We start from the raw sequence: 22,452 nt of genomic DNA, 5'->3' as shown, positions 1-22,452 counted from the left end.
TGCTAGCAACAGGATAATGATCTCCACTTGGGATACCAAGACTGCCCCAACTCCATTACCCGTAGCATTTGAAGCTCCATCAAATTTAACTTCCATACGTGATCCATTTGAGGATTTTCTTCAGTATTCGCCACATACATCAAGTCCTCGTTTGGAAATCAAAATTCAAAGACTCATAGTCCTCCAAGGCTCTACTAGCTAGGAAATCGGCTATTGCACTTCCCTTTATGGCCTTCTGACTGACATATACTATATCAAATTCTGAGAGCAAGATCTGCCATCTAGCCATTCTCCCGTTCAAAGCAGTCGATTCCATCATATATTTTAAAGGATCTAACTTGAAATCAACCAAGTCGTGTGATACAACATATACTGCCTCAGTCTTCGGGTTACCCAGATTAGAGCACAACACAACTTCTCAATTGATGAGTACCTCATTTCGCAATCGGTAAATTTATTACTGAGATAATATATTGCCCTTTCTTTCTTTCCCGTCTCATCATGTTGGCCCAATACGCATCCCATGGAGTTCTCCAACACTGTTAGATACAATATCAATGGCCTATCTGGACTTGGAGGTGATAAGACTGGAGTATTAGCCAAGTACTGCTTTATCCTATCGAAAGCCCTCTGACACTCTTCATCCCATTCACCCGGATTATGTTTCTTTAAGAGCCGGAATACTGGATCACATTTCTCTGTCAGTTGTGAGATGAACCGAGCAATGTAATTCAGCCTCCCTAGGAAACCTCGAACCTCCTTCTGAGTGCGCGGGGGAGGTAAATCTCGTATTGCCTTTACTTTGTCTGGGTCAACCTCTATCCCCTTTTTGCTAACTATGAAGCCTAGTAACTTCCCTGATCTGGCTCCAAACGTGCATTTGGCCGGGTTAAGCTTGAGCTGAAATTTCTTTAATCTCAAAAATAACCTTTTCAAGACCTGAACATGCTCTTCTTCCGTTCTAGACTTCGCGATCATATCGTCAACATAGACTTCGATCTCCTTGTGCATCATGTCGTGAAACAAAGTCACCATAGCTCTTTGATACGTTGCTCCCGCATTCTTCAATCCGAAGGGCATTACCTTGTAACAGAATGTTCCCCATAAGGTAATGAATGTGGTTTTTCGCATGTCTCCAGGATGCATCTTTATTTGATTGTATCCAGAGAAACCGTCCATGAAAGAAAACAATGAATAGCCCGCCGTGTTATCTACCAAAGTATCAATGTGAGGAAGTGGAAAGTTGTCCTTTGGACTAGCCTTGTTCAAATCCCTATAATCCACACACATTCGTACCTTTCCATCTTTTTTGGGAACAGGGACGATGTTGGCTACCCAATCCGAATACTTGACCTCTTGTAAGAATCCAGCGTCGAATTGTCTTTTGACTTCTTCTCTTATTTTCAACACAATGTCAGGTCTCATTCTCCTAAGCTTCTGTTGAACGGGTTTACAATCCTCTTTTATGGGCAGACGATGCACCACAATGTTAGTACTTAGCCCAGGCATATCTTGGTACGACCACGCGAAAACATCCTTGAACTCTCGGAGCAAATTAATGAGGTCTTGCCTTGTCTTTGCGGTGATTTCAGTTCCAATTTTCACCTCCTTTCCATCCTCTAGGCTCACTATTTCTAATGATTCCCTATGAGGTAGGATATGCTTATCCTCTTGTTCCATCATTCTTAACAAGTCCGGAGATGCATCATAATCTTCGTCATTTTCAAAGTCGTGGGATCCCTCTGAACACACTTCTTGCTCAAAAATAGGCTCCGTGTTTGAGGCAGCGTCACTCATGTCATTGATATCTGAAGACCTATGAGGGCATATCAAAGAATATACCAAGAATATAAATTTGTGAATATGTTTGTGCAAAAGAATTACAAATGAAAGAATTATTTGTAAGACAATCAACCAAATAAAAAATATAAAAAGAAAAAAAAACTGATCAAGATGAACGTTGACATGTATTTCATTAAAATAATGATATTTAGGCCCCATGCCTATTTCACAAAAATTTCATATTGTTTCTAGGCCAACAAACAACAGGAATGTTTTGAGCATTACTCTGAATAAGCCCTAAAGACTACATGGATTTCTTCAGCAGTCCAATTGTTTAGCTCGCTTCCAGGCTCATAAGGGCAGATCTCCAACAAAGCCCTCCTTTCCGTTGCTTCTATGGCGTTGGTATAAACATTTTCCAACATTCCTCCCCTGCCGCTACCGGACACTCCACATTCAGAATGGATAAATCCTCCCGACACAAAAGATGCAGATATATGGGGAAAGGTTAAAGGCTCACACTTAGCTTCATGTCTATTCAAACGCGCCCTTCTTCTTCTTGTCTCTTCTCTACTTCTTTCTTCTTCTGCTTCATGTCTGGCTTGTACCCTAAACCAAATCTATCAAACTTTTCCTTCGGCATTGGTGCCTCAATCCTTCCCTGAAGATATTTTCCCAATCCTTTCCCGGGTAAGGCTCCTCTTCCTACCATCAATCGCAATCCCATCTCAGTGGTCCTAGATATTTTCGGTACTGGGATTCTATTTCCCTCCGCAATAAACATCGCGTTCACAAATTCTAACGACCGAAATGAACATTCTAGTGCCTCATCGTTGATGTCCACATAAGGTGCATCGCTAGTCATCATTGCGATAATATCCTCCTCTGCATCTATTGTTACCAACCGATCCTCCGATACCAACTTCACCTTCTGATGTAATGATGAAGGTACTGCCCCTGCTGAGTGTATCCACGGTCTCCACAATAGACAGTTGTAGGAGGGTTTAATATCCATCACCAAGAAATCCACCTCATAATTGACTGGGCCAATCCTTAATGGTATCTCAATTCTCCCCATAACCTCCTTTTTTGTTCCATCAAATGCTCTTACTATGCTCTGGCATGCTTTCATGTGCGAACTGTCTATTGGTAATCGACTAAGAGTGGACAAAGGTAATACATTTAGTGCAGATCCATTATCAACCAAGGCCCCCGGGAGTGTGTACCCTTTGCATCGGACAGTAACATGTAGGGCTTTAGTAGAACCTCTTCCTCCGGATGGTATTTCATCATCACTGAAGAAGATAAAATTGTCAGCACCAATATTGTTGATCAGCCGATCCAGCTTGTTTACCGAAATATCGTCAGCCACATATGTTTCGTTTAGCACCTTTAATAGTGCATTCCGATGTACTTCTGAGTTTAAGAGTAAAGCTAATACGGAAATGCGGGCTGGCTGTTTGTGTAGTTGCTCCACAACACTGTATTCACTGTGTTTCAAAAACTTCAGAAACTCCTTTGCCTCCTCTTCTTTTATTGGTTCATTTACCAACGGTTCAACTTCTACTGCTTTCCCTTTCCTCGGTTCTTTCTTCCAATTCTCTTCCCTGGACGACTCTGCTTGAGCGTCATATCTTTTTCCATTGCGCGTGTAAGAACCTATTTCCTGATTTCTTTCTGCTTCTCTTCCCAAAACGGTCACATTACACCCGTAATTCCACGGCACCATTTTGTTATCCCTATAAGAGAAATTTGATGGTTTCTGGATTACAATTTTCGGTGTTACCTGAGCCCTAACCTCATTACCCTTAGGGCGTGAGATAATGACCACAGGATGATTTGGAGCCTTTGTTCTCAACTCTGTTGCGCATATGCTCCTCATTTCTTTCGCATCTTCGTAAAACCTCATCTCTTTGTTATCCATCATGCTTTAAACCAAAGCCTTAAATCCTTCACATTCTTGGATTTCGTGCCCTGTTTTATGGTGAAATTCACAATAATTTCCCATCTCATGCCCTTCCTCAGAATCTGAAATAACCAAACCTCTTTTCGCCATTTCTTTCCAGACCCGTTTCAATGGAGTTTTTACTTCAGCAATGTCAGTCTTGACTTCTTCTCCCGTACCTTCGCTAACCATATTCACCCCCTTATCTGCGTGATTAGGTAACGGATTCTTTGCGTTAGGTGAGTCGTCAAGTTTGACAACACCTAAATTGATAAGTCCTTCTACTACCTTCTTGAAGGCAGTACAATTTTCTATCGAGCGCCCAGAAATTCCCGCATGATAATCACATTGCGCGTTCGTATCATACCATTTTGGATACGGGGGTTGTAGAGGACTCAAGTAACGAGGAGCAACAACATGTGCATCGAATAAAGTCTAATACAACTCCTTGTATGACATCGGGATTGGCGTGAATTGGGGCTTTTCAGTAGTTTGCCTAGCTCCTGACTCTTGTCTTGATGATCCCTGTTGATTAGCAACCACTTTCTTTGGTTGATTCACGGTAATTGACCTACCATAAGCATTCACATTATTCACTTCATTTTCTCTTTTCCTCGGGGGTGCCCTCCTATTATTTTCTCCTCCATCTATTTTTCCACTTTTAATGGCATGCTCAATCATTTCACCATTCATGATTATATCCGAGAAATTTTTTGAAGCGCTTCCCAACATGTGAGTGATGAACGGGGCTTTCAAAGTATTAATAAAAAGCGTCGTCATCTCTTTTTCCAAAAGCGGTGGTTGCACCTGAACCGCCACCTCTCGCTACCTCTGCGCATATTGTCTGAAGCTTTCGTTCGATTTTTTCTCTAAATTTTGCAGAGTTATCCTGTCAGGCATCATTTCTGAGACATGATTGTATTGTCTCAGGAAAGCCTGTGCTAAATCCCTCCAAGTAGCAATTTTAGCTCGGCTCAACTGATTGTACCACTTTGACGCCGCTCCCGTAAGACTTTCCTGAAAGCAATGTATTAATAATTGATCATTATTAATATGCCCCGTCATTCATCTACAAAACATAGTAATATGGGATCCTGGGCAACTAGTCCCGTTGTATTTCTCAAATTCCGGCATCTTAAATTTGTAAGGGAGCACCAAGTCCGGAACCAAGCTCAGATCCTTTGCATCTATTCCATAGCTTTCGATGCTTTCTATTGCCCTAAACTTTTCTTCTATCCATTTCCATTTCTCTTCAAATTGTTTTGGAAATTCCTCCTTCGCCTTGTCCTTTTCAACCATCTCGTCAAGATCTGGGACAGCAATATTATTCGGGCTATCACCGGGATTAAAGCCCGCTCCGGGTTGAAAATTCATTGGGATTGAAGCATCGCCTTGGAACTGCTGGGGCCTAACCGACACAGAGGGTCTCCGCGGATGCAGCTCAGTCTGTACTTGCGCATGCGGAGGCGTGAAACCTGGAGGATAAAGCGGTTCACCATTGTTTTCTTCTTCACTAACAATCACAGGACCTTTACCCTTATCTACCCCTTCAATAATTGCGTCATCTTAGCCACCAGATCATTTTGGGACTCCTCCATCTTTTGCACCACGTCACGCTGAATCTTTTCTATTTGCTCTTTCATTTGCGCCTGCAACTGGTCTTGCATTTCTCTTTGAAGTCGCTCTAGCTTCTCCAACCTTTGGTCCATAATTTTTGTCTTAGCTCGGGTGCCGTAACTTTGTTAGTTTTCCAGGTTAACTGAAATGATTTTATTCGATTAGGTTTTTAATGGTCATTAATGCATATGATGTGATGCAATGCATGAAAAGAATGCAAAGAAAAAGAGGCACTGATTCTAATTCAACTTCATTAGAAAACTTTACTAGATAAAGAGTTTCTTTACATAAAATAGACTACATATATGGCTTTGCCCTTACACTTAAAGCCTTAACCTTTCTAAGAAGCCAAGCTAATTCTCGGCCCCTGTCCGACTCTGACTCATACTTCAAACTTAATAGATCAGCCTGAACCGCTAGAGTTTGCAGATGATCAGCTACTTCGCGCACTTGAGTCACCGCCTCTCCCATAATATAATCTCTTTCTCCAATCTGCTCTTGAGACTGACGGAATTGTCTTTGCCACTGCTCATTATTTTCTTCCAGAAGCTCTATCCGGATTTCACTATTTTGCAATGCATTCTCTAGCCCTCCTATTTGTCTTTTTAATTCTTCAATTTGGTCTAAGCTCGCCCTTAATTCAACCGTAGCATCACGATTACAGTATTGGTGAAGCGATCTTTCTAGTTCAGTTATCCGGACCTTCAACTCCGTCTTCTCGTCTTGGCAAACTAGTAGACTCTTTCCCAAGGCGACTTCTCGAGCCCGAGTATCCTGAAATTTCTTTTCCCATTGATTAGCTTTCGTCTTTTCCTCCTGAATTTCTTGTCGCCATTGTTCTGGCGTTTTACCCAAGCCAGCAGCTCTTACCGACCTACGCAACTTCTTGTAATCTGTCTTCAGGCTGTCCAAATCTTCTTCTACTTTGTTCTTTCCTTTTCTCAATTTGTTGGCCTCTGATCTTTGAATGTCCACATCCAGTCCTAACTGCATTTTTTCTTCCTCTAGTTGTTCTATCTTCTTCCCCAATTCTAAACTCCTTTTTTCGAATTCTTGTTTGATGATTTCTATCTCAGAAGGCAAAACTTGTAAGTGTTCCTCTAAAGATCGAGCAGTTTCTGAATTTGACGCCGGGATGTTGTCGTTGATCCTTTGATCACGCCACTGACCATACTCGGGGGTAATTGTCGGACCCACGGCTAAGATCTTCATTCGACGAGTCTGGTTCCAGGCACTAGATATTTCTCGAACCTTCTTCTTGTAATTGTCCTCCCTATAGGAAAAATCACTATAAGCCAACCCCTGCGTTGCTGGTATGAATTGTCGTGATCTATACTGTCTTGATACGAGTAGAGGAGCATATCCGATAGCTCCCCATATTCCGAGCAGCGGAACCCAGTCAAAATCTCCACATCGGTACAATATCTCATCAGGAATTAACCAAGGAGCCCTCCATTCAATATCTTCATCCTGGAGATTCTGGAGTATCTCTATCCATTTTTCTTCTGAAATATCATCCCGTCTTGGCGTGGCCACCAATTCTCCTAGAGGGGAGTAGCTATCGGAGAATACCCGATAAGAGACCTTTTCGACTTTCCAGAAGTGGCTGTGGAACCATGCCAATAAGAGCTGCGCGCATCCAATAAACCTTTCCTCCCCTGCTTTTCGACACGCATTTAAGGATCTAAAAGTTTCAGCGAGTATTGCCGGAACCGGTGTAACCCCTTTACTAAGCCGATCAAACAAATCAGATACAGCCTCGTCTATGTGTCCTAAAGCTTTGGGGAAAACCACTAGTCCATAGATACCTAAAGCGAAGACATCGACCCTTTTCTTTAAGTCAGGATGTACAAGCACCAAATCTCGCAAACTTTTCCAAGGAACACATTTACTGTCGCCTTTCTGTTGGATCCGGGCAGCGACCCACTGCTCGCTCATCCCAGTGATGTTCATTAATTTCTTTAACAACGGAGGGACACAAGCAGCTCTGGAATAAGCCTTGTCGACTTGAATCTTTGGGCACCGAAGCAAGGTCGTATACTCCTCCACAGTAGGTGTCAAATCTACCTTCCCAAAAGTGAAACAACTGTAGGCAGGATTCCAAAACTGAGCAAGGGCTCGGAATAAATACTTGTCCACTTTGACACTAAGCAGATAAGGTAGGTCACCGTAATTACAATAGAACAACTGCTTGGCCTCGACATCCCATTGATCCCAGACTTCTTTCATTTCTCGAAGGTCATTCTGGATTACACTGATACGGGTAAAATCCCACAATTCTGACACGTACCCTTCGGTAAGACTATCGCCTTTCTCCCGTTGTGTCGTTTCAGCCCATATTCGCACAGCCGCATTATCCTCTACTTTATCAACAAACCCCTTTTCCATGATAAGCTTTCTACTGAGAAACTGAATGTAAATCGACACCTCTTTTAGAATGAAGATGCCATGCAATCACAAACAAAGTAAATTAGCATTAAACACAGAATAAGATTTAAAATAAGCGACAAATAAATACAACATTCATTTAGGTAAGCACTAAAATTTGGAGTAGCTCTACCTAGGTCGGTTCCTAAGGTTCACTACATGTGGTATGGCTCTAGAGATAAGGTACCTGAACCAGCAGATTCCTCGATCTTTACCCATTATAGGCTCATACAGACCGAGTTCGGTTCAGGGGAATACATTTCCCTATGGCCATGCGGAGATGAAAATCTCACGAAGACATAGGTACGAATGTATCCCGAAAGCGATTCACTATCCCATGCGGAGGTGAAAACCTCACGAAGGCGTAGTTTCTCACTCCCACTTAAAAGGGTGTGACCAACGGTCATGCAATGCAATGTGCAGAGGTATAAAATAAAATACAGAACATGATAAAAATATAACTCAAAACAAAAAGAGATGCAATGAGAGGATCGTAAATTTAAATCGAATTTTCCACTTTCAACAAAAAGACAAGAAATAATCAACACGTGGCTTGACTCTCTTATTTGGTGTCCCCAGTGGAGTCGCCAAGCTGTTGGCACCCTTTTTTGATAAAAACGGGGTCGACTTGGGTTTCGAAGAAAATGAAACAGGAGTCGCCACCAATCTTTTTTATAAGGTGTGATTGGATCACCTCGAAAAGCGGTTGTTTTTAATAAACGGTTTGATTTTATTAAAACAACAAGTTTGGTCCGCGAAATTCAGAAACGGGTTCGGGAGTCGGTTATGCACGAGGAAGGATTAGCACCCTCGATACGCCCAAAATTGGTACCTTAGTTGATTACTTAATGTCTTAATGTCGAAAATTGAAAACTTAGAAGAATTTAAAAAAAATACGATCCTTGTATTTAAACGTTGAATTTTTTTTTGGAAAATGGGCATATTTCACATTATTCGAGAAAGAGAATCATATCCAGTAAGTTAGAATACAATGTCTCAAATTCCCAATACGTGAATGAATGCCAGAATTTTACTTATTTAAAAGATATTTTATTATCTCGGGTTTAGGAAAGGGATCATGCCCAGTAAGTTAGGACACGATCTTTTCTTAATTCCCGAGATCGTTTCAAAACTTGAGTTTGAAAAGATTAGTGTATTTAGATTTATTGTGGAAATCGAAACCCAGTAAGTTAGGGTACGATCCTCTCGAATCTAAACACAAAATATCATTTTTTAAACAAATTTTATTAGCGAGTGAAATAAAAACATGAAGTCGTAGTAAAAAATGTGAAAGCAAATTACATTGCTATACATGACAAAATCATAATGAATACAAAAGTGTAAAAATGATACGAGCGATAGCAATAATATAAAATAAATGAAAGTCAAACCTACAATCATATAAAATAACAATATATATGAACAAATAAATTAAACATTCGTTCAAAATAATAATGAAAATGAAATAAATAGATAGTGACTATAATGAAAATGTAAAGGGATATATATATGTTTATATGTATAGACAAAAAATAAAATATGTGTGTATTCATAAATTACAATATATATAAAGTATTTTAAAATATATAAAAAAAAATGCATATATATAAAAATATGTACACATATATATATAGGTGTATAGAATTATGGAATATAAAAATAATGAAATGCATATATAAAGTAGGCGCATGAAAATATGTATGTACAAATTAAAGTTTAAAAATAATGAAAATATACCTACGTATACAAATAAATACGTTAATTTATATATATGTTTAAAATATATTGAACATATGTATGTATATGTCTATGCAAATTAAGATATACAAAATTATATAAATACATACATATAAATATATATACTTATAAAAAATAAAAATATGTATATGTATATAGATATATATAAAAAAGAAATATGAGTATACGTATATATATTAAACAAATTATATGTAAAATATGTACATGTATATATACAAGCACTTATATGATAATAATAAGACATATATATATTAAAAAAATACATAAGTATATATGAATAGAGATATAAAAGAAACAACAATAATACCAATACTAATACTAATAATAATAATAATAATAATAATAATAATAATAGCAAAAGTACTAAAAAGAGGACTAAATCGAAGTAGAATAAGAAATACTGGGTAGATTCGAAATAAAAAGAGGACTAAAAAGACTAAATTGCAACACGCACGGAAAGGAGAGGGACCAAAATGGAAAATAGACCAGAATCTCAAAACGCAGCGCTTCAGGGGACTAAAATAAAACAAAAATAAAAATTTGTGGTCAAATTAAAAACAAAGAAATAGCGAAATAGGACCAAATTGAAACACGCCGCGAATCAGAGGGACTACGCGCATAAATTGCCCAAAAAACTAAAACACGCGGATCCTTCGGGTCGGGTCGGGTCGACGCGCGGATCCCCCTTTGCTAAAACGGCGCCGTTTTGTGTTTAATATAAATATAAAAAAAAGGCTAAAAATAAAATTGTTTCACCATTTTGTTGAAGAACAGAGAGAAAACTCTCTCTTTTCATTTTCTCAGGCTCCGATTCCGGAGATGGCCCGGCCAAGGCTTCCGGCGAGTCTCCGCCGTAGAGCCACCGTGTGTGGCGGCCGGAGGTCCAAAATCGGACCTTTTCGGTCCCCTTTTGAAGCCTAGCGTCCCTAGGGTACGGATCTAAGGCCAAATCCCCGAAAAAGAAGCCGGAGACTCGAAGATCGAGGGGTAACCGCTCGTCTTCTCTCCTCCGGTGCGGCGCAGGTATGACCCTTTTTAACTCCCCTTTTTACTATTTATTTTATGTGTGTATGAAGAAAAAAGAGAACAAAATAAATAAATAAATTTCAAAACTTGAGAAGGAAAAGACCTTGAATCTGCCTCCTTTGTTATTTTTAGGTTGAATCCCTTGTTTGATACCCGAAAAAAAAAATCGGAACCCATTGTACATTTTCTTTTCTCTTTATATAACCGATTACAATACCTATTTATCTATTTCTATTATTTTTTGTTTTTGCCTCTGCCTTGTGTGTTTGTTTCTCTCCTTGCAGGTGGAGCAGGTAGGGCGACGTCAGAAGGGCAGGTGATCGGCGGAGTTGGTGGCGGTGGCAGAGGGTAGGTGATGGGTGCGGCAGCTAGGGTTAGGGGTTAGGTTTTTTCTGAAAGTGTTTGGGTTATTGGGCTAGTAGTTGGGCTTTGGGTCTGTTTTGGGTCTTGGGTTTGGGCTGGTGGGTTCAGATTGGGCTTGTACACTATGCAACAGATATATAATCATGGCATACATCATACAGAATCAGATCGTCATGCTTTTCAATCAAAATTAACCCTAGGGGTATAACGGTAATTTTGCACCTAGGGGTATAATAGTAATTTTCCATACATAGGGGTATTATAGTAATTTAGCTACTTTTAGGGTTTTCATGCATATCCTAACTATTTACGTACTATCAGAACACTTACCGCGCATACTTACCGAATTGGGCCCGTTGGCCCATGAACTCGATCTTTGGCCCATTAAGCCCAAATTATCAAAATGTACGAAATCGCGCGTACTGCAGTTTATTACTTTAGATTACCAAATATACAAACCCAACTATCTTACGAGCATTCGCACACTCGCAAATTCCCAAAATACTGACTTTTCGGCATTTCGGCATTTCAGCTTTTGCCAATCTAGTCTATGAGAGGGTGTCATTACACACCTGTTTGCGACGATATGCTGACGAGATCCACACACGAACCGCCTACAATTGGATTACTAACACGTTAATCTAACTATTCAAATACGAACTACGTATTAACCCCTTACAATATTCGGCCAACCACACCTACAGATCAGAGTAAGCTTATAAGAAATCAATAAGCAACTAATTAACAAATTTTTGTCAGTGTTTACCACATAATCATAATTTCACTGCAAGTTGTCTTCCTGAGCAACAATCACTAAATCATTTATAACTGGAGCTACGAAACTCCAAATCAAGTGCCGTTAATTTCCCTGAAAATAGACTCATATATCTTCTATCCATAAAATTTTCAGATTTTTTGGTTTATCCAATCAATACCAGATTTTTCTCAAAGTTTCCCATGCTTCACTGTTTGATTAATCTGACCTCTCTTCATTACGAATCAAATTTCTCATTGTACAGAATTCAAAATATGTTCTTGTTTATTTCATTTGAAACTAGACTCAATAAGCTTTAATTACATAATTTATTCAGCTTCTAATTCATCTCCCACAATTTATGGTGACTTTCCAAAGTCACGTTACTACTGCTATCCCAAGCAGATTTGTTACCAAATCACTCTTTCACACATACCTTGCATGCATGTTATTTAAACATGTATATCACCAATCAATCATCACATATCTATGATTTTACTTAAGTATAATATCCATTTCATCATTTTAAAGCACAACATGTTAGCCGATTTTTCCCTTTAGCATCTAAGGCACATGCATGCTCATTTGTTTGGCTCAACTTCACCTATCTTCCATTTTTCATCAAAAGAACATGAAACAACAACCATTTCCTTCATTTTAATTCATGACTAAATGCTCACAACGCAACTAAAAACCAAAATATGCTTCAAGAGTTAAGGTAGAATCAAGAAGAACTCATGAACCTCAAAATAGAAGCAAGGTACCAAGAACTTACCTTCAATTCTCCTCCTCCTAGTGACCGAATACTCAAGAGCTTTCTCCTCTCCTTTCTTTTCTCTAACTTTCGGTTATGATGAACAAAGGTGGACAAAACTTTGTTCTTTTCACCCCTTTTTCTTTTAATAAAATTTCATATTTCATCCATTTAATTCTTTAATACAAAAGACATGAAATGCCCATCATGGAACATTTACCTAAACAATTATCATGGAACATTTACCTAACCCATTATCATGAAATATTTACCTAATTCATTATTATGGAACATTTACCTAACCTATTATCAATTTGTACCATGAATTATGGATATCAAGTGCTCATATTGTCTACAACAACATGATGGCTGGCCACTTCATGTAAAATGGGAGGTTTGTCATGCAAATCCTCCTATTTTGCACTTCTATTTATTTGGCCACTACAAATTAGCCTATAGCATTTTCAAACATTTTCACATAGGTCCTATTTCATAATTTCACTCCATTTTTCTTATGGAACAAAAATTAACTAAAATTACTGGGTTCTATCTTAAGCTTGGGCCTTCTAGAGGCCCACAAACATAATTAAACCTATGCCAACATTCACAGAATTCCTGAAAATTGGGGCGTTACACTTAGTAGATCTCTATGCAGTTTATAGCATTGTTGAGACAATAGGGGTAAGTATATTTAACACTAAACCTAAGAGGATAAGTGTCTTTTAACCAAAAAATTACAATAAAATAATTATTAAATTGTAATTTTAATCCTATTAATTTGATAGTTAAATTCTGCAATTAGTCCCTATGTTATTCACAACTTGTTAATTTGGTCCTTTTATTATGATATTAGTCATTTTTAGTATTTGTATATTTCAAATTTTACAATTTCAATCATGGCCCAAATGATAACCTATAAATTATGCTATTTTCTAAAATCTTATACGGCAAATGTATTATTGCATGTATAATGTCATATAAGCTATTTCAGGTGTTGTTTAATAAACTAAAAAATTAAGTGTTGAAAAACTAAGTATTGTAAATTTAAGTTATAAAATCTATTTGATATATCACTTAAAGTCAAGTACAAAATATAATTAAACTGTCTTATATATATTTTTTAAATTATGGAAAAATATTTTACATTTTATCCTTAATTTTTAAATATTTAAAATTGAATTAATTAATTAATTAAAATTATTTTCCATTAAATTTTATTTGAAATTTTTATAGGGTTATTTTTATTATGGACTATCAAGCACATGTAAAAAAAATCATTGAAAATATTTTTTTAATGGTTTATTAGATAAATGCTTAGGATGTGTTTGATAAACTAAAAATTAAATATTAAATTTTTACTATTAGATTTCAAAAGTGTTGAGTTTATATTAAAAAATTGTTTGGCAAATTAGTTAATATAAGTTCTGAATATAATTATGTTGATTGGTAAAAGTAAATAGTGATTTTTAAAAAATAATATTTTTTAATTTTGATGTTACTAATATAGTATTTCATATTATTTTGGATGAAAGATAAATATATTAATTTGAATATTTAATTTAAAAAAAAAGAAAATTTATTTCAATTTTTTAATAAAATAAAATTAACTAAGTATTTTCTATATTAAGTGATAAGTAAAAAATTAAAATGATTATCAAACACATTTAAAATATTAAACGTTAAAAATTTTCAATGTTTATCAAACACACCCTTAAGTAATAAATTTAATAACTACTGTTTTGAGTCAAGACTAAAATTTTAAAAATCGACAAGTATTGACACTAAAAATGATCAAATTAAAAAATAGTTACTAAATCCATAATCTACACATAATAAGAGACTAATGATAAATTTTAACTTACTGAATTTAAATGCTACTATTAGCTCAAAAATATCAATACTTAGAAAATCTGAAATGAAAGCTAGTAATATTGAAAATAAAATTTACACAATAATTAATTACAGTGGTTTTATGTCAATTGCCTACCTTTGTTGACTTCTCTTGTTAAGGATTTCCTCAATTCTCTCATTTAGAAATGATTTTCTTCAATAACAATATATAACTTTTGTAATCTTTTATCTTTTGAAAGTTAAGATAGAGCCACTAATTTCCCCCTAAAATACGAACGAGAATACTAATATAATAAACTTAGATTGACTTCTCCAATGTGCAGATTTGCAAGTTAAGCTCTCTTAATTATAAATAAACACTTGAATAAAGACATAAAACTCTACCCGACAAGTATTTATGTATCATGTGTGAATATGAGAAGAATAAATATTGAAATATAAGCTTTTTTATCCTTGAAACTTGTCTCTTGTCTTATTTGGAATATATGGAGTATAGATGCTCATGAATTAGGTTGGAGCTTAAAATTTTCAATTTAGTTCAAGTCAATTATTAAAAAAAATTAAAACAAATATATATTAATATTACTATAAAAAAATTTTATAATTAAATTAAAATTAAAATATGTTTATTATTTTTTGAACAGTGAAATAAACTATTTAAATAAATTTGGATAAGTTAAACTTGAATTTTTTTTCAAAATTCGATATTGATCCGACCCATTAACATGTCTAGTACAAAAATTATATTTAAAGTTGTTGGATAGAGTAAATAATTTAGTTGAGCAGAATTTGAGTTGTTATATTAATATTGATTTTTTTCTTTATTTCCCAACTTGGAGACTTATAGGTAGGAGATAAAAAAAAAGTTAAAATATGTTAAAAGTTGTTAACATTATTAAATTTTTTTTAAGTTATTAGTGTAATATTTTGAAATTAAAAAGAAAACCTTACATAATAGTGATGTAATAAGAAAATGATATTGTAATAAATTTAATAAAAGAATTTTAACAGTAGTAACATGTTCACGTGCATTTTTAAATCTGAAAGTAGATGAACTAAATTCTTTAAAATAAAATTAGAGAGACTAAATTTTAAATATATGTAGAATAAATGAACTTAGAGCATGTTTTAACCATAAAAAAAGCTTCCATAAAATAATGGTTAGATTATATTTTTTCATCCCTACCATTATTAATTGAGTTAGTTTGATAATTGATACTTTAGAAGTTCATTTTTTTTGTTCCACAGTCAACCTTAAACAATTGTCATTTGTCTTTTTTTTTAATATTTATTTTTTAAATATTTTATTATATATTTATAAGATAGTTGTTGACCCATTGACCCTACTTGTAGAATATACAAAACAAATATTTTCCCATATTAATTTGCATAATCTAATTTGTCAATAAATTGACTTTTTTTATATCAAAAAATATATTTTTTCCTTTTGGTTCCTTCTTCTATGCGGTATAGAACGCAGCCCCTTTGGAATTCGGATTTTAACAAATTTAATTTAAGGCCAATAATGCATGTAAAACAAACTAAGAAATAAAATAGTCCAAGACTAAGTTGATTTTTTTAAAATGATAAATTAATAAAAAAAGAATATTATTTTGATAACCACAATTTCACTTCTTTTAACCATATATAGAATTCTGCATAAATCTCAAAATTGTATATAAATTTTGAATTTAAGTAAATTTATACATGAAATGTTAATTTAATTTAATTTTCGTAAATTACTAACACAATTATTGACTTAGTACCATTTTAAATATATATTGCAATACCAATAATTATATATTTAATATAGAAATAAATTGATGTAAATGTATACAATTGAATAAAATTAAAGTTTTATGTATGTATTTGAACCACAATCAAAGTTCCATGTGCATAATTACAATAAATCAAAGTTCATATATCAAATTATACATTAGATCAAAGTTAATCTATAATTTTGAAATATCTTTGTTTGTTTAAAATCACAGTAGGTGGCTCAAGTAATTTTTTTAGAGGTGTTAATGATTTAAAAGGAAGATCAAATTATACAAAATTGAAACAGATGAGTTACATTTTGCAAAATTAAAAGTTGGGCCGTTTTTTTTTTTTAAATTTGATATTAGTAATGATTCATTTTTATTATTGAATGGGCCTAAGACCGGGTTGAGAATGATGAGATGGGGCGGCCCTTAAAACCAACACCTTTCAAATATAACCAATCCTTTCTTAAAATGAGAACATCCTTAACCATCGTAAGTTTTAATTTATCTTTATACCCAAAAGGGCCCAATTTGAAATTCCACGAAACCGAGATAGCTTAGAAGTTAGAAAAACAGTGAAATTTCCGGGAAAAGTTTTTCACTTTTTTCCTTTTTTGCCGAGAAGAATTAAAAGTTAAAGCTTTAATTCTCCCATTCGAGAGAGAAGAAGACGAGGACTGAAGATTAGAGATGGGAAGAGCCAAAGCAATAACTTTAATTATTCTCATTCAATTTATATTGCTGCATGTCACAAAATCCCAGGTTTTTTTTTAATTTCTCATTTTGATTAGAAATATCTAATATTTACTTCAGTAATTTAATCTAATGCCTCATTTCAATTTCAGCTCCTTTTTCTATATTTCATATGGGTTTCCACTTAATTTCTTTTTTAAATTCCTTAATCCAATTTAGTTGGTACTTACATATAAGTTAGGTTATATGAACTCTTCATTTTCTTGAATGTATCAGTGCTTCATATATATGGATATTGATAGAAAGCTATGATCCTCCAAATATATGGAAAAAAATCGAGTATATTCATGTCGGTTGTATATTGTATATTCGAGACCATTACTTCAGTTAATTAGATTAGTTGTGTGTGTGTGGGTGTGTATATATATATATATCCTAACTATCAAAGGGTCATTTTTGTTAACAAGAAAATTTTTATATGAAGATATGCATGATTCATTTCTCTGTATATGTCTCCTAAGTCTGGAGTTCAATGCTTAGTTCTGGGACAGTGTTTGCTTGTATTTGTATTTGTATTTGCATTCTTGAAATCAGGGGCGAAGCCTAGAAATTTTCTCTAGGGGGCCAAAGTTAAATATAAATTATATAAGAGCTAAAATGTAATTTTATCATTGTATTAGCTTATAATTTTACTGTTTTTTTATTAGGATTAAATCATAATTTTATTATTTTTGGGAGCCAAAGTGCAAATTTACCATATATCAACCTAAATTTAGAGAATTTAAAGGGCTTAAAGGGAAAATTTTCCATTTTAAGTGGCCAGGGCCCCTGCCAGCCCCAGCACCCCCTCCCCCCGTTCTGCCCCTTCTTGAAATGAAAACATCAGAATAAGTTAAGATGCACCGTTTTTCCAACCTGACCTTTTGTGTTTTCTCTTCTGTTTATTGTTATGCAGCAAGGCTTTGAAGAATCTTTGGCTGCGAGGTAATGCTGTTTTGAACTTGTTCCAGTTGGGGAGATGGGAGTTTGAGTTGATTTGTACTTGGTTGCCTTTTTTTTGTGATGACTAGTGATCATGGGTGTTGGAAAAAAATGTGGTATCTTCTTTCATGAAGTTCTGCTGATGATATCTTCATTATCCTTATTCTTTAGGACTCTTAAGCAGGAATCGCATGATACTCATGAAGTACATTGTTCCAGAGAAAGAAGTAGGGCTGCCTGGCAGATTATAGATGATGTAAGAACAAGATGACTCTTTCAGGTTGATGAGGAGTACTTTTTTCATTTAGATGTTCTGCGTCGTGCTGATGAAAATGTTCTTCATGTTCACCTTGTAGTATTTGATGCCATTCGTTGAAGAAGAAGGGTATCAGATTTCAGCTGACTGTAGGCTTCATCCAGACAACGATCTTTTTAGGGATCAAGAGCGACACAAGATTCATTTGGATGTAAACGAGTGGCGGTGTGGATATTGTAAGAAAAGCTTTCGTGCTGAAAGATTTCTCGACCAGCATTTTGACAACAGGCACTACAATCTTCTAAATGTTGTATGTTAGACTCCTGTTCCTTTTCTTGCAACAAATTGTAGGTCTTTTTCTTGTGCCATAACATAAAGTGCTTTCTTTTCTGTAATTCTGTGATTTCAAGTTATATATTGTTTCCAAATTATGGTAATCCTCTGTATTACCTTGTGCTTTGTTTCTTTCACTAATGCTTCTACAGGTAAAAGTAACATGGAGGCCCTTGTACTAGGAGCCGGATTGCGTTTTTTTGCCCCCTTTACTAAAAAATGGGCAAACTAGTCCCTGTACATTAGATTAAAGAGCAAATTGGTTATTTCCGTTAAAAATTTCATCCACTTTTATTGTTAAAAACTAGCGTGGTCGATGGAATAAATAGACAGTGGCATGTGACATGCCACATATACGTCGTGCTGATGTATGGGGACCAATTTTTAACGACAAAAATGGAATTTTTAACAAGAGGATCAGTTTGCTCTTTGATCTAATGTACAGGGGCTAATTTGTTCATTTTTTTGAGTAGAGGGGGTAAAATGCAATCTAACTCCTAGTACAGGGGCCTCCATAGTACTTTTACCTGCTTCTGCACTACATTTCTTGACATGAATAGCATTACGTATTAAATTGTTTGCTAAACGTCATTCAGTTTAGGGTGTCAATATCTCTCTAATCTTCATAAACAAATTATGGTTCATTTTTACATTGCTGACAAAGCTTAACCGATCAATTCAGAATCAAAGTAAGTGCTTGGCTGACTTATGTGGAGCATTGCATTGTGACTTTGTGATAAATTCCAATTTTCTCAAGGCCAAGTGCAATCCTGCTGCTGCAACGAGGAACCGCCATCTTTGTGAGGTTGTTTCTAATTATTGTCATTCCATAATTTGTTGATTCCAATGTTCTGGCTCATTTACATCTATTCTTTCGTGTAAGCAGAGTCTTGCCAATAGCTGTTTTCCTATTAGTCAGGGTCCATCTGCCAGACGCCTCCATGGTATATAAATATGCCTTTTCATATATCCTGAGTTCTGTTATTTAAAAACTGATAATGTTGTAGTGACGTGAATATCTTTCACTTAAAATGAGGTACGGTCATACTATTGCTAATATCTCTACTTTTATTTGCATTGTCCCTTGAAGAATTGTTTCTGCGCCAATTTTGTGATGCTCACACTTGCTCTGGAAAAGCAAAACCTTTCCCTAGAGGAGGAAAGGTAAGCTTATTTTTTAAATCATAATTGGTTTAGTTTGGAGTTGGGTTAAAAGTTGAACTTTGCATGGATGACTGGGGTTCAATTTTTGGTGAATATACTTGAGAGGTCTTTCTATTATAGGGACCTAATTAAATTAATCCCTCTACTATTAAATGAATCAATTTAGTCCCTGTAGTATTAAAAAGAATCAAATAAGCACAAATTGGAATAGAGCTAACATTTACTGTTTAAAACATATCATTTTCTGTTTAACAGGGATAATATTTGTTAAAGTTTTTATGGTCCTGTAAATGAAAATTTTTGTTTGGTATTGAGCTGCAATTGAAAAAAATAAATTTCAAGATATTTTTCATACAGTAAATGTTAAATCTGTTACAATTTGGACTTATTTGATTCTTTTTAATAAAATATAGGGACTAAATTGATTCATTTAATAATAGGGGGACTAATTTGATCCGGTCCCTATAATATAGGGACCTCCCAAGTACTTTAACCTTTGCTTTTTTTATCATAAATCTCATTATGCTGCCTAGATTAATCGCCTTGTGTTTTAGGATATCCGCAAAATCTCCAATAAATTCAAAGATAGTGTGACTATTAAAATGTAATACTAAATTTCCAGAATGTCATTTTCGGAAACTTCTCGTTATCATTTATTCAAAATGATGTAGAAGTCCTTTTAACTTATTTATACTATTGACGAAATATGATTTAACATTTGAAATTGCTTTTGTTGTTTCAGAAGCAAACAAATTTACTCTACATGGCTACATCAATACTACTTATGATGCTGCTTCCTCTTTTCTATCTTCTTTATTATTTATATCAAAGGTAATTTATATACATACACTCACACAAAACGAAGCTTCCAAGATTTCTGCTTGACTGAGTGTCTGCAACAATATTTATGACTTTTATTTATTTTGCAGAGATATGAAGCAAGAAACCCAAGTGCTAAGACGAGTGTCACAAGTTGGACGGAAAGCAAAACCTTCATAGTTGGTAATTTCTTTTGCATTTTGCTTTTGAACTTTATCAATCAGTTGTTGTGGTAGATTAATACCAATGGCACCAGCTTTGCATATTAAACTTCTGATACAACTCTCCACTTTTCGGTTAGCAACACTTTGATTTGAACAGCTTCCAAGTTTTTTTTGGGGGGCATAAAAACAAATTTAGTCCCTAACGTTTATCTATTTTGTCAGTTTGATCTTTATTCTTTTTTTTAAGATCATTTTGGCCATCAACCTTCAAATTTTAGTTAAATTGCTTTCTTTTAGATGAAAATATTAACTAAACCATTAAATTTTAACAGCACTGATGTAACCACTTATGTGGTAGTCCATATATATTTCACTGTTAACACAGATAATTTTTCTAAAAACTTTTATGAACTTTTTTGAAATTTGGTGAAATTTTAAATATTATTATTATTATTTTTGACTTTTTATGAATTATACATGGACTACCATGCAGGTAGCCACGTCAGTGCCATTAAAATTTTAATGGTTCAGTTAACTTTTACATCTAAAAGAAAGCAATTTGACTAAATTTTAAAATTTGAGAGCCAAAGTGATCCAAAAACAAAAGAATTAGGGTTAAAGTGCCAAAAGAGGTAAATGTTAAAAGCTAAATTTATTATTATGCCTTTATTTTTTGGTGTCTAAGATCCCCCAATATGGGAAGGTACATTAGGCCTCGACTATTCTAGAGTCTGTCTACCCCAAATGGGGGAAAACTTAGGAAATTCTACCATGAGCTTCATTAGAAAAAGCTTAGGAAAAGTTTTTACCAAAATATTTAACGATTTACCAATATTTCTAAGGATTTACTTTTCCTAAGTTTTTTAGTGAAGCTCATGGTGGAAAGAGGGACCAAGCTTTTTGTCACTTGAACCAACAAAGCATTGGTTTCTAAGGGTTTGGTTTTGCAGATCTTGTTTTTGACATTCATGTTGGTGGGGAGAAAAACTTGGTTTAAAAGGAACTCAATTAAATATGAAAGGTGGTGTGGGTGGGGCTATATATATATGTATATGAATATTGGTTAGAAAACAATCAGAGGCTGTTTTCACTCCCTGTTATCCAAATAAAAGAAGTACAAGAGCTGTTTAGTGTTAGTTTAGCTCATTATCTTGTGCTTAACAAATTGTTGCCATAATTTAATCGGCTTAGCTTATGCTTGGCAGGTAACTTGTTTAGTGTTATCCAAATAAAAGAAGTACAAGAGCTGTTTAGTGTTAGTTTAGCTCATTATCTTGACCGTCCCCTTAACTTTCCTTCGTTTTTGGTTGCAGTGAGGAAGATGATAAAACGATGAATATTACTTCCTTCGAGTCAGAAAGTTGAAATACAATGTGTTTGCATCCTTTGAATGTCACGGAAATTTCAGTGGCATGAATGCCAATGCCAGTGCCTCTTGATACCGACGTTATGTTTTTGATGATGGCAGCAAACAGGTGTTGTACAATCTGATGGAATGAGTTAACTGAACTTAAATCATTTGAATCGCTTCGAGACTGTTGCAGAGTGTGCCGCAAAGCTTGGACTATGGTTAGTTCTATAAGGGTTATAAGGAGTTTCTGAATAGAGACTAATAGTGTTTTGGAACTGCAATTCAACCTTGACTTTTGGACGTTATTGATTCAAGTCAATTTTTTTTTCCTTTTTTCAAGTCCATTCAGGTTAGAGAATATAAGCAGATACTAAACCATGTATTTGTATCGTCTTTGTATTAATTTTTCATGTCATAATCGTGTTTAAAATATTCAAACATCGAGCTTAATATTTTGCTTTCTGTTACTTAAGTTTCCGTTGATGGTTGAGAGAATTAGACCTATTAATTGGATTAGATAGTTGTCTGAGAAAAAAAACACAGAAACATGATTCAAAATCATTATATAATATATTTTAGTATTAAATTTAAATAAAGAAAATTCTGAATAATTTGACTCAAATTTATACGTGGCTAAAATGTGTTATTAGT

General features: G+C 34.8%; 1 protein-coding gene across 1 annotated transcript; it reads left to right on the top strand.

Annotated features, from left to right (window-relative positions):
* The first annotated feature begins 16,536 nt into the window (after positions 1–16,536).
* Positions 16,537–22,239, top strand: LOC121232063 (uncharacterized). The gene is made up of 10 exons (XM_041117435.1): positions 16,537–16,802; positions 17,689–17,717; positions 17,886–17,970; positions 18,071–18,280; positions 18,986–19,108; positions 19,190–19,247; positions 19,394–19,467; positions 20,210–20,298; positions 20,397–20,469; positions 21,764–22,239. The coding sequence occupies exons 1-9, from the start codon at positions 16,731–16,733 to the stop codon at positions 20,464–20,466; spliced, it is 810 nt and encodes a 269-aa protein (XP_040973369.1). The 5' UTR covers positions 16,537–16,730; the 3' UTR covers positions 20,467–20,469; positions 21,764–22,239.
* Positions 22,240–22,452: the final 213 nt, after the last annotated feature.

This window comes from Gossypium hirsutum, chromosome A07 (genome assembly GCF_007990345.1).
Source record: "Gossypium hirsutum isolate 1008001.06 chromosome A07, Gossypium_hirsutum_v2.1, whole genome shotgun sequence".
NCBI lineage: Eukaryota > Viridiplantae > Streptophyta > Magnoliopsida > Malvales > Malvaceae > Gossypium > Gossypium hirsutum.
This window is presented reverse-complemented; position numbering and strand designations above follow the sequence as displayed.

Excerpts from the sequence above, each read along its gene's own strand:
- LOC121232063 (XM_041117435.1), top strand. The coding sequence starts at position 16,731 with ATGGGAAGAGCCAAAGCAATAACTTTAATTATTCTCATTCAATTTATA. Across the intron at positions 18,281-18,985 it reads ACTACAATCTTCTAAATGTT|AATCAAAGTAAGTGCTTGGC; the intron begins GTATGTTAGACT and ends CGATCAATTCAG. Across the intron at positions 19,468-20,209 it reads CTTTCCCTAGAGGAGGAAAG|AAGCAAACAAATTTACTCTA; the intron begins GTAAGCTTATTT and ends TTGTTGTTTCAG.